The 13,662-nt window shown below is 37.9% G+C and overlaps 1 protein-coding gene across 1 annotated transcript; it reads right to left on the minus strand.

Moving 5' to 3' along the window:
• Positions 1-7,746: 7,746 nt before the first annotated feature.
• Positions 7,747-11,247, minus strand: LOC146563040 (E3 ubiquitin-protein ligase TRIM35-like). Its single transcript, XM_085295384.1, has one exon. The coding sequence runs from the start codon at positions 11,104-11,106 to the stop codon at positions 9,691-9,693; it is 1,416 nt and encodes a 471-aa protein (XP_085151510.1). The 5' UTR covers positions 11,107-11,247; the 3' UTR covers positions 7,747-9,690.
• Between the last annotated feature and the right edge of the window lie 2,415 nt (positions 11,248-13,662).

Here is a 13,662-nt window from a genome sequence, read left to right on the forward strand (position 1 = left end):
TTCCCCCATAAGAAAAGGTTGACTTTATAATGAAATCTCAGTCTGACTTGATATCACAGGTTTTTGCATGTCTGCAGGGTAAAAAAAGATTCACTTGGTAAAAAGAATAAATGAAGTTTTACTGACTTTTAGTTAATCACTCATCTTTCTCTGATAATTACAGTAACTCAACATTTCTTAATAACTCCTGACAAATTATTTATTTAGACCCACTGTTTATGGAAATACAAGAAAAAGATGTTTTATTTGTCTATTTAAAATATTTACAGATGAACTTGGCTCAGTCTTAATGCTCTGTTTTACTTGGTAAGTCATTCATAACATTTAATAATTTTCATTTAAAAATGTGAGAAAGTGGAAATAAAATGTTTAAAAAACATGTTTCCATAAATGAAAATACAAACTTTGTGTCCATGTTGTGAGTAAAAATAATATGCGAATAAAATAAAAGTTGAACCTTCATTTGATATTTCTGCAGCTTTGTTCATACAAACTATTTCCAGCTCTGCTCTGTCAGTGTGATTATTACATTTACTGTTAAGCAACATAAGAGTTTATAAAGATGCAGATCAGGTGTGAGAATGTAAACTTTATCCTTGATTCCATTTGTAATGGTGTAGTACCCTCATACTCACTGTGTTTTCTGTCCATAGTGGTCCTGGTTTAGGTTCAGGTCTCTGTTTTGTTGTTGCCAGCAATAAAGCTGAGTGTTTTGAGTTTTTCTTCTGTGTTTTGGAGTCTGGGTTTGGGTCCTTTTCCTGCCTGCACACAGCCATGACAATTGCAGCTGCAGCCTCCTCCTCTCTGAGGCTGCACCTCCTGCTTTCTCTGGAGCTGCTGCCTCCTGCTCTCCACTCTCATGTTAAAAGACAATAAAAAGACAGACATGACAAAGTTAGTGAGCCAGACACCAACAGATTACCCACATGATAGCCTCAGACTCCTCAGTTTCCATAGAGAGTGTATCTGACCACCTAAAAAGCAGGTATCCATTCAATTAACTTTTACTATTAAAACAATAGTAAAAGTACCTTTAATAGTACAAAAGCAAATATTGTTCTCTTCCCCTGTGCTGTCATTCATGGTGAAGTCCCTCTTATCATATTAATATTAATAGTATACATGAGTGAGAGTCTGTATTTAGTGAGGATTAACAAATGTTCCTGACCACAACCTTCTTTTATGTAAAGATATAGCAAACAGTTAAATGTTGGACAATCAATGGATTTAAAAAACATAACAAATTCTCCAAATGTGTGTTTTTCAGCACAAATCTGACACAATCAATGTGTCTCAGCTCAACAGTGTAGAAATTTAGTTTAAGTTTCATTCATTATAGTCAACAGGCAGCACGGTTGAGTGGTGGTTAGCAACATTGCCTCACAGCAAGAAGGCTCTGAGTTTGTCTCCACCACCTGGCTTTCTGTCTTTCTGTGTGGACTTTTCATGTTTGTGTGGGTTCTCTTTCTCTGTAAGTAGTTGCCCTCAATATAAAAACGAAAAAGGAAAACAAGTAAAATATTGTGAGTTTATCTTAATATAGCATTAAAATGAGACCAAGAATGTGAAGTGTTTGGTATATTACTTATTGAGGAACACTGCAATCAGTAGAGGTGGGCAGATCTATCTAAATATTGATCATATCGACACCGACTCTGGTATTGGAATGGGATTGATACGGCCATGATCGGATCGATGCTTTGTTTCTATCCCACGTTTTTGTATTAAATTAGTACATTTTTTGGAAATTAAAATAGGACCTCAAACCTCCACAATGAAAAATGTCAAACAACAGCAGTTGACCCAAAGACCTTTAGAGACAGGAACATTTACATTCCAGGTCTCCAAAAACCCAGTTTCAAAATACTTGAAAAGCTGGAAGGTGTGTTTTGTTGTGTTAGCAAAAATCAGAGTGAGTTAGTGGTCACAATTTGCAAACTGATGATGGGCCATCTGTTAAGTCATGACACACTGCTCTCCCCAACATAAGCTGCCTACATAGGTTAAAAGTATCGGTACTGACCCTGTATTTACTTGGTATTAAATCAATATAAAAATCTGCAGTCTCACACAGCACTAGCAATCAGCTGATTGCCACTAAACCAGTTTTACAAGATTTATTTTTTCAGTTGCAACAGATGAAATGAGTCATGCTAGATACGTTTGTAAATATACATGATTGAAACTAATGAGTCTAATGTGTTGTTAGAGTGAGAATTCACTAACTTTGAAGCAGAGCTGAGTTCAGACATTCAGCATTAACCAAACTGATCTGGTGAGTTTGTATTGATGCACATTCATTTTAGTGCTGTGAAAAGGTAGTGGGTGTGTGGGGTGAAGTCAGCGCTCTTCTGTGGAAAAAACCAGAGGTAATTAATTCACTCGGGTGTGAGTGGGTATACTGTCGGTAAGAGACTTTTGCCATTTTTGTTTGGATCATTTGCTATTGTTTGTGCCTATTTTTAATGTGTCATTGGACTTTTTTAGTGTGACCACGAATTTTAATAGAAGAATTGATCAAGCCCTAGATCGACTGCGCGCAGGGAAACTGATCAATATTGTAGGTATATTGAGTGTTTGTTTTAGCTTCATGATTTTGAATGGTTTCATAAAATTGATATTTTATTGGGTAATATTTTAATCGATAATGTTGTTTGTGTTTTTCAGCTGTGCTGTCTCTGCTGTCCTTTTTTCATTCTTTTGATTGATTTGTAATTTTGTTTTGGTTAGTCCGTCCAGCCGTAAAGGCAGTTATTGATTGAGAGTAAGTTGTGTAAGGGCGGACTAACCTCCCTTTTTGTTTTTTGTTTAATTGTTTGTGCCACCTCCCTTTATCTCCCAGATCACAGGCCATGCATAGCACTGATTCCCAGCTGTGCTGAGACCTGAATTGTTTGCAGTGTGTGCCACGATTGCAGTGTCGCTAAACGGGGTGTGACGGGTTGCAGTGTTGTTATTTTCGCACAGTTTGTGTGGTAAGTCTCATGTGCAGCTGGGATATCAGCTGGATGTATTGTAAGTCCTGTCTGGAAATAACTGGGAATTTGTATGTCTAACTAATGTAATAAATAAATGATCAATTTGTTTCTTTGCCCCGTTTACTCATACCTTGTCCTCGGTTACAGAGATTTAACAATTCAATGACGCATCCACCTTATTTATTAAAAAGTCTCTTTATCGGTATCTGCGATACTGGCCTGTATTTACTTGGTATCACATCCATACCAAAATGTGCAGTATTGCACACCAGTAGAACACATATATACACATACATGAGGAGGTGAACAAAACTAACCCGGAAGTACTATCTCTCCCTCTGGAGCAGCAGCGCAGTACAGCAAACTTATGACTTCGTTCCAGCTACACCCAAAGAATATGCCATACATATGGGTATTATGATGCTATTTAAAGCTATTCAACCTTGCATATGGAAATGAAACTGGGACAGAATTTTCACCTGTGCCATTTTCTCTGAGAGAGGAGATAAAAGAAATGCAAGTGGATAGTGACAATCTATCTGAACCCACAGGGCCTGGTGAGGATGAGCTTTAAACTCATTTGCAGTCTAACTTACAGGTTCAACCACTGGGACACACTTATATAGACATTACAAGGTCTACCTGTCACAGAAAGCCACAACAGTTTCTGACTTATGAATCATTGGGTGAACCCTCAGTGCAGTCACATGCAGCACTTAATCTAGTTGGGGAAACGCACAGCACCACAGTTACTTGTCACAACCATACCATCATGCACTGTATTTCCATGCCCACCATTGGCAATTGTGCCGCCTGCGTGTATGTCACATTCACCAATGTACTGCACCCCAATACCATACTCACCATACCAGTATCACGCATCACTAACCCCATCTGCATACACATCACCCCTATTGTTTAAAGTAATTCTTGGACTGATAAAATCAGTTATGATAAGTTTTGAGAGAGTTTGAAAAAAAAAGTTTTAAATGTCATGATTTTGTGAATGTTGGGAACCATTTTATTTTTGTCAGGGAGTGTGTGATACCCACTAAAGTGTGATCACATTTATGTGAATTAATTTATGTTTAAGTAATTTTACTTTCAATCTAAGTTATACTCTCATTGGAAAATGCCCTCTGTTAAGTCATGACACACTGCTCTCCCCAACATAAGTTGCCTATATAGGTTACAAGTATTGGTACTGGCCCTGTATTTACTCTGTATCAGGTCAATATAAAAATCTGCAGGCTCACACAGCGCTAGCAATCAGCTGATTGTCACTAAACCAGTTTTACAAGATTTATTTTTTCAGTTGCAACAACAACAGGAAACATTTTCTGCCAACGTGTCAGCAGGATTGTGTCTGTGACTAAAGACGACTCAGTGAACAAAGATGCAAAAAGTTTCAAAATTTCTGTTCTGTGAAGACTTTGCTGAGATTTTTCCTTTTGGGAATGTTTTAGTATTTTCTGTTTTTAGATGTGTTTTTTAATTTTGTTGAGTGACCAAATGTGTTAAAAAACAATCAAATATTATACATTTTGACACTCATCTGACATCTCTGCAACTTTCTCTATACAAACTTCTCTTCTCTGTCAGAGGGCTCATAAACAGCTGCAAAGTTTTTGTTTACTTAAGCGTTAATGCAGATATTTCAATAAGGAGAGATAGATGGAACTAAACATGATTTATTGATATAAGAATTCAGTTATGCTATTTTGTGATTAGACTACGATGGCCCATCACAGCAGAATGAAATCCCAGCTGTGATAGAAACCAGGTGTCCTCTGTGTGCCGGTATGATGAAATGAGTCATTCTAGATAAGTTGATAAAAATGTACATGATTGAAACTAATGAGTCTAATGTGTTGTTAGAGTGAGAAATCACTAACTTTGAAGCAGAGCTGAGTTCAGACATTCAGCATTAACCAAACTGCTCTGGTGAGTTCGTATTGATGCACATTCATTTTAGTGCTGTGCCTTGTTATACTTCAGCAAAATGTTAGAATAACTGCTGTGATGTTTATAGTTAAAGGAAGAAGCTACATGTGTATAGTATGTGAGTGAGATAATTAGTAGGGCGATTAGTTCTCTGCTAACAGATTAGCAGTTAAACTGACTACCACCTGAGATTCCAAAAGGTTGATTCTGTTCATCTGGATGTAGCGTTATCAGTGGGAGAAACGTTTTGTCACTCATCTAAGTGACTTCTTCAGTCTCAGCTGACTGTAAGTTTCCCCAACCTTATAAACAGTACCTTTGTACAATAACTGACCTCACAGCCCACTGAATGAACAATGGGCTGGGACGTCAGTTCCGTGATCATTAATATGCAAATTGTCATGATCAAAGACCACTGATGGCCATGAGTACCATTCACAGTGAGTTGGGGAATGGCTGCAATCACGGCACAGCAAGATGGCTAAAGGCCCCCTCCTTGATTCAGAGACAGTCTTTCCCTTTTCACGTAAATGGCTTCCTTGACTCCGCACTCAAACCAGCATTCCTCCCTGTCCAGGACATGTACATCCTCATCACTGAAAGAGTGGCCACTGGCCTGCAGGTGTAAATAGACTGCAATATCTACAATATGTTATTTCTCTCCAGCAGATGGCGCTGCTGGGCTGTCATTTGGATACTTAAATATTCTGCCTGGGCACTTGCCCTCAACACAGGAATAAAAATAAAAGGAAAACAAGTATAAAATACTGACCTCTCATGCTTTACTTTATTTTAATATAGCGCAAAAATGACATCAGAATGTGAATGTTGTGGGGTTTTTTCTTTCAGCTGCAACAGGAAACATTTTCTGCCAACATGTCAGCAGGATTGTGTCTGTGACTAAAGACGACTGAACAAACATGCAAAAAGATTTAAAATTCCCATTTTGTAAAGACTTTGCTGAGATTTGTTCTCTACTCCATCAAAGCATCTTCTGTAATATGCGGTTCATCAGAACAGAGGTTACATTTAAAATGGAAATTTAACAACGATGATTTAAAACGGAGTTTCTTCAAATAAATTTATCAAATCTAATTATGATTGTGCAACCCAGGCCACAAATATTATACTACAACAGAAAAATAAACGCCCTCATAGTGAAAGCCATCATAGTTAAAATTCATGTTCAAATGTATAACATGTGTGTAAAAACTCCTGTTAGAACTAGACTAAGTTCATATTGAAGTGATTTGTGGGAATGCTCCTTTAGCGTAACCCTTCCCTCTTCCTCCATAAGAGCACGTTAGCTTCTGATAAATAAAACAGCAACATCAGAGAGCAGAGACATGAATGTAAAGTATCAGAGATATAATTGTGTTTACTCGGAAAATGCGAAGGATTTATTTCCCAAAGACAAACTGTGAAAACTAATCAGTAGAGTTTGGGCCAGATTTGATCCTAAATAGACTATTTGCTTTATCGCAGCAGGATTCTGGATTTGAACTGATCAGACTGACCTGAACTGAAAGTGTGATTATTCAGACTTTAATGACATTGAGTGATGTTATTTTATTGTTTTGAGCCAAACTAGATTTCTCTACAGGAACTTTGCATTAAAGGCTCAACACACCAAAAATGGGTTTTGATCACATTTGATTGCTCATACAACACAGAAACTAATCATAGTGATTAATAATGAGCACAAGTTTAATAAGCTCATAACACTAAATTGGCTTTATTTGCTTTTCACAGAACAGAATTCTCTTAACGTCTCTTAAAGAAGTAAATTCTGAAACTGAAGGTTTCTGATTCTTTAATCAAAAACTAAAGTTTAACCTCCTAGGACCTGGCATCCACATATGTGGACATCACATTTTGGGTTATTTAGACCAAAATACTCAATTCTGCTCTACAAGGGCCTGATATCCACTTACGAGGACATTATACTGCTACTGTTCTATCAGAAATTTAAACGAATATCCTCATATGTGGCTCTTATTTTTCTTAAAAAAAAATAAGGTAAAAAAAAAATCTGGTAATTCTTTGTTTTTACATTCATTGGGCCCCAATATGCCCAAATATCAAAGAGAAATTAAAAATGCATGCCGTGGAAGAGTTCGTGTCTTAGGAGGTTGGATTTGGAACAGATGGATTTGGAACAGATGGAAGGATACGTGTGATGTACTACACATCAACTGATTGTGTTTGTGTTTTATTACAGATGGTGGCTTTTCATTTCAAGGTTTCTGGCTCTGGTCTCTTCACTGTGCTTTGCTCCATCACTCTTGTGAACCTAGAACTAGTCCAGTATCGTATATATCTGTTTACAGTGGCATCAGTGCTACAAATGCTTCAAGAAAACAGTTTCAGCACAACAGGAAATTTAAAAAGCACCAGAAGCAAATGTTCTTTTATTTTAAGGAATCAATTAAATGTAAAAACAACTATAAAGCTAGAAATTTCTGTGATGAATGTGTTTAAACTCGCATTGAACTACAGATGAACTCGGCTCAGTCTTAATGTTCTGTTTTACCTGTTAAGTGAAGTTATTTCTAACATTTATGATTTACAGTTTAAAATGTGAGAAACTGGAAATAAAATGTTTAAAAAACCTTTGATGATATAAACTTTGTCTCCATCTTATGAGTAAATATAATATATGAATAAAACACCAATATTATAAAGTTGGACCTTCATCAAACATCTCTGCAACTTTGTTCATACAAACTATTTCCAGCTCTGCTCTGTCAGTGTAAATATTAAATTTACTTTTGAACAACACAAGTTAGAGTTTATAAAGATGAAGATCAGGTGTGAGAATGTAAACTTTATCCATGATTACATTTGATTTCTGCCTGGTAATGTTTCACATTGAGGATCAGACCAAAGTGAGAATCAGTGACTCCATCAAAACAAACTGCACAAGTCTTCTCTGATATGCAGTTTATAAGAGCTGAGCTTAAATGTGAATGTTGGTCTGAAAACAAAATCTGATTATGATTGTTTCAATAAAACAACTTCAGCACAACAAGAATATTTAAAAACTAATAGAAGCAAATAATATTTTATTCTAAGGAGTCGGTTAAATATAAAAAGAACAATGAAAGCGAGTTTCTATGTTAAATAAATCTTAACTAACGACTGAATGTGTCTGAAAAGCTGATTTTCAGTCAAACACAACAACAACAGAATCACTGAATTTGATTTATTTCATGTCACACAGACATTTTGTGATTCTCAATAATCAAAGAGACCAAATAAAGAACAACATTGAGGTAAAAATCAAAGGTAGGACCTATTTTCATTCACTGAAACACTGGTATGGCAACAGCACCGCCTACAACTGCAAAGCTCTCCAGCGAGTAGTGCGGTGCTCTGAACGGATAATTGGAGGTGAGCTTCCCTCCCTCCAAGACATCTACAGGAAGCGGTGCCTGAGGAAAGCGGGGAGGATCATCAAGGACTCCAGTCACCCCAGCCATAAACTGTTCAGACTGCTTCCATCAGGAAGGAGGTTCTGCAGCATCCGGTCCCGTACCAGCAGACTGAGAGACAGCTTTTTCCATCAGGCCATCAGACTGCTGAACACGTCATAGACACCTCAGCTTCACTACTGGAACTTCAACATTATGCACTGCACACTGTATATAAATGCCACTTGTTTTGCACATATTCAACTCTGTATATTTTATATATTTTATTATTATTATTATTATTATTATTATTTTATTTTATTTTTTTACTATTTAATTTGTAAAAATGTGTATACACACACACACACACACACACACACACACACGTAGGAAAATATTTAGTATACACATCCAGAAATGCATACACTATTATATATTGTACATATATTTATTAGTTTCAGGTTGGCCATTCTTGTATTTTGCTCGTTTGTGTTGTTGTGTTTGCACATCTCTGTTGCTTGTGGGGCTCGCACACAAGAATTTCACTCGCATGTGCTGTGCCAGTGTGCCTGCACATGTGATGTGACAATAAAAAGTGATTTGATTTGATTTGATTTGAAGTTTCAAAGTCAAACTTAAAACCTGATTATAAAACATCAGAGGATCCAGAAGTCCTTTAAACTGTCAGAGACAGACAGAGAGAGCTGCTGATTAAAGTTAAAAATAACACAAGAAAGAACATTTTTATAATATCAAGTGTAGTTACACTGATGAGACAGTTTCTGAACTTATAAATCAATTCTTTGATTTTTTTTTTTAAAGTAGATGTTTTACTTTAAAATATTATTTAACTGAAAACAAGATGCTGATAATCAGGATAATTTAGATCTTGTAGATGTAAAGTTGACTCTTGCTGATGTGACACAAGTTTAATCATTAATCCTTCGTTGAAGACGTGTCACAGTTTACTGTTCACACTCAACAACCTTGAAAAGCAAAGAAATCATCATTCAGATTTTAAAATTATCAAAATTTTAACATCAACAACATGAGAAATATTGTGAAATATATTAATTGAAAAACAACAATATGAAAAAGAAAACGTTTCTTACAGAAACTAGAGTGGTTCACAAGATTTTCACATGAAAAAGTTTCTTTCTTCATTGATTTGCTAATAGTTCCACTAGATCAACAAAATAAAATAAAACCTAATAATGAAGTTAGACAATTTGATTAATAATTTCCCTAAAATCAAGCTGCTGCTGGACTGAAAACAAAACAAACAAGCAACAACGACCCCCAAAAACAACAACAACAAAAAAAACCCACAGTTAAAATAAAGAATCACTTTACAATCAAATCTCAGTCTGACAGATTTTGATATCAGAGGTTTTGACGTCTCCTGCTTTCCAAATATGAAAATATGGGAAGAGTTTCTCAGTGAAAGTGTCTCTGTAAGTGTAGATGTGAGTCATGTCTTCAGGGTCATAGAAGGACACCTCCCCCCTGTCATAGTCCAGCTGGACTCTGATCCTCTGGAGACTCTTCTTCACTGTCACAGTCTGACCAGCACCATTAGTGTATTTTCCACTGTTATGCAATAAACACCAGATTCCATATTTAGGTGAAGCAGGACACTCTCCCTTTCTGTCAACTGACTCTTTAACTAAACCCACATTCCAGACAGGATGGTCTCCCACCTCCACCTCCCAGCTGTGTTTCCCTGAGCTGAAGCCCTCAGAGCCAAAAACATTGGCATACTTAGTGTTTCTCTCTGGATTATCAGGAAGCTGCTGCCTTGTGTCTCCACATCTCACACTGGTCAGATCATCAGACAGATAGAGCCAGCCACTTGCAGTGTTTGAGTCCAGAATGACGGGACTGAAGTGGACCTTCTCCTTCATCTTCTCCCACACTCTGAAGGACAGGTTGCCCAGGTGTTTGGCCACATCTATCAGTGCTCCTGAGACCAGCTGTGGATCTGACACTGAGCTCTGGGCTCTGCTCTGAGTGTCTTTATAACTGCTGAGGAATGGCACGCTGTGTTTCTGCAGCTCTTCTTCAACAGCAGAGATGCTGTCTGACAGAGAGGAGATCTGCTCCTCAATCATCTTCATCTCTCTGCTGATAGTCCTCCCCTTCTGCTCCTCTTCCTCCCTCAGAGCTGCCAGTCTGGACTCCTCTTCCTCTTTCAGGAACTGCTGGAGCTTGTTGAACTCTGCTCTGATCTGCCTCTCTGTGGACAACAGCTGCTTCTTGGAGTGTTGAATCACTTCATTGTATGTTTTCTCCACTTGTTTGTATTTGTTCCTCTTGTCCTGCAGAGACTTTAAGTCAGATTTCAGCTGCTCCTTCAGGTCACTGACTGCTTCTTCTACAGGAACCACTTTGTGACTCTGGTGGAGAGAAAAGTCACACACAGGACACACAGCTCTCTGCTCGTCCACACAGAACAGTTTAGGCACTTCCTCATGTTTACTGCACACCACTGTTAATTTCTTCTCTCCTTTTTCTGTCTCAGATGATCCAGATTTCTTTCTTCCAGAAAATGAATCAGCAAGTTCTTTCAGTGTAAAGTTCACAAGATAAAAATCTTTTGAAGATTTTCTTTTACAAATGGGACAGTTTTTGTTTTTAGTTTGTTCCCAGAATTTCTGCAGGCAGCTTGAACAGAAGCTGTGGCCGCAGCTCAGAGACACAGGATCTCTGAAAGTCTCTGAACACACATGGCAGCTCAGGAAATTTTCAAAGAGTCTAAGTTTCTCAGCCATTTGATCTTTAAGTATTTTTAACTCACCAAATTAGTGTCTCTTGAACTTTCTGATTAAAATCCTCCAAACGTGTGTTTTTCAGCAGAGATCTGACTCCCTGTAATGGCGTCTCAGCTCAGTTCAAAAGTGTCGGAATTTACTTTCATTTTCATGAATCACGATCACGTGTTAAACTGAAACACGCACATAACACTTGTGTCCATCAGAGGGCGCTGTGTGTGTCATTCAGATAGTTTTCAGTTTGTGCTTCCTTAAAACGACACAAAAGTGAAAAATGTAGAAAATCTTGACTTCTCCATTTTAAAAAAAGAAAAGAGAAGCTAAACAGAACATAAAAATGACACAAAGGAGGTGAAGCTGTGGTGTTTCAGAAGTTCAAGTAGCACAAGTCAGCTTGTTCTCAGATTTTTTATCTGCAGTTTGAACTAAAGTTGTCGTTGCAGCCAAAGACAGAATTTTGGATTGATCACAGGGTTTAGATTGTCAACCTGCCAGACCTCTGCTCTCATACTCAAAAAAAAAAAAAAAAAGAACAAAATTTCTTGACCCTCATGAACATGAAGCAATAATTTTGAATAAAATGCAGCTGAAATATATAAAATGAAAGGTTTATTTTCTCAAATAATACATCATTAAAATATGTTTGTTATAAACTAAATGTATACCAGTGAATACATTTATACATTAATAACCACCAAACACAATATCTGCTTTTACTACCTGGGCTGTGGCCTCAAACCTGCATAAGATTTGAGACCCAATGGCGTGTCCAGCGGGGTGGCCTGGGGGGGCACAGGCCACCCCCCCAACCAGACTGGCCACCCCAGGTGCCACCCCAAAGGCAAAACAATAAACTTCAATCAAATATCAAATGTCCGATTATGTTTTCACGGTGAAGCTCAGATATCCGAGTGTAAGTGAATGCAGCATCGGCTTCTGCGCTATGTGCATCACGTTAGCAAAGGTAGGAGAGCCAAGCGTGAAAGACGTCACTGCAGGAAACAATTTTTCGGTGAAAGAAAATGAGGACAGAATAAATGTCCCGGGAAGTAATATTAAGTTTGTTGAGTTTAGTAAACTTCGGTGAAATTAGAATACCAAGGAAAAAATAACACTTAAAGAATTATTGCAGCCGTCGAATATTTCAGACAGTTTGCTACTGAGGGCAGCTAACATAAGAGTTATGAGTTATAAGATATAATCTAAGTCGTAACATTGCTGTATGGAGCTGCAGATTTGGTTGCAGGTTAACATAGCTGGACTGGCCATCGGGCATACCGGGCATATGCCCGGTGACTTATTTTTTTATTTTTTTATTTTTGTAATGGCATGAACAATGAGAGGTGGTGGATTGGCCAGATGCAGGTCGATGTGTAAAAATAACTCAGTTGTTTGGTGGTGGCTATGACGGGGCTTCCACAGAGGCCAGCAGGTGGATGAGGGAAGGGGAGGCAGGAGGAGAGACCCGATGCGGCCACCAGTCCGAGTGTCAGGTGAACTGAACTTCAGGTAAGAAGTTATGACCTGCAGTCTATCTGGGTCAGATATAAACTAAGTTTAGGTGGAGTTTATTTTCATGTTGCTGACTTTTTACTGTCAGTTGCAATAACTCATACTGCGTTCTAGCCAGCTGGGTGGGTGCTATGATGTTACTGATAGTGAACTTTATTTTATTCATAAGGTTAGTTAGTAGAGTTGCCAACGGCTCCTTAAAAAAATGGAATGGTCCCTCATTCAGAGAAAATATTACACGTTTGGTATTGAGCTGAGAAGAGACGCAGTTTGTCCCGAACTTTAGCTAGAATGAAAAAAGACACAAAGCTGGAGTTATTCTGTCGTCCCTCTGCGGCACAGCTGCTTCTTCTCCTCTCATTCTCTCCCCCTGCCGCTCCTGTTGCTACTTCAATCATTAAACTGATCAATGATCAGCTGATCAGCTTTTCTCTCTTGTTTATTTATCGCTCACTTTGTGCCAGAAAGAGGAAACCAGCGGATGTCGCGCTAAACAACAGCAGCACGTTTAAGCTTGATCAGCTGTTGTTAGACTTTATTTAATATTAATTTCTAGTATCAGCTGATGTTTGCTGGAGCCACAGCTGTAAAGCTGCTGGTCATGATGTCGGTTTGGATATGTGGTGAGAGGGAAACATGAAGATGAAACCAGGAGATGTCCTTACTGAATCATCAGAGCTGAACAGGTGATGGAGAAACAGGTTTACCTTTTAGGTCACATGAATGAGTTGAAGGGAAGTTATGAACTGTTTCTGAGAGACAAATAACACCAGGATCCTTTTCTATGTAGCTGACAGCTGGTAACTGTGTAGGGGTGGATCTAGGAAAGTTTTGCTAGGGGGCCAGGTAGGGCATTAACAGGGAGAGGGGGGCACAAAGAAATACTTTTCTTTCTTATTCTCATTTAAAATGTCTCGCTTTTATTAAATAATTATCTAAATCTTACAACCAAAGTTTTTATCTGACGTAAAATGTATAGAAATCATACATATACCAACAAGACTGTGTACATCACTGTCACAACAGGGTTTGTTTTCAGTCAAA

Source organism: Mchenga conophoros, linkage group LG12, assembly GCF_057382185.1.
Source record: "Mchenga conophoros isolate Kocher_MC1m ecotype Shallow Benthic linkage group LG12, M_conophoros_male_GT1.1, whole genome shotgun sequence".
Classification (NCBI taxonomy): Eukaryota; Metazoa; Chordata; class Actinopteri; order Cichliformes; family Cichlidae; genus Mchenga; species Mchenga conophoros.

Coding starts and splice junctions, on each gene's coding strand:
- LOC146563040 (XM_085295384.1), bottom strand. CDS start 11,106: ATGGCTGAGAAACTTAGACTCTTTGAAAATTTCCTGAGCTGCCATGTG.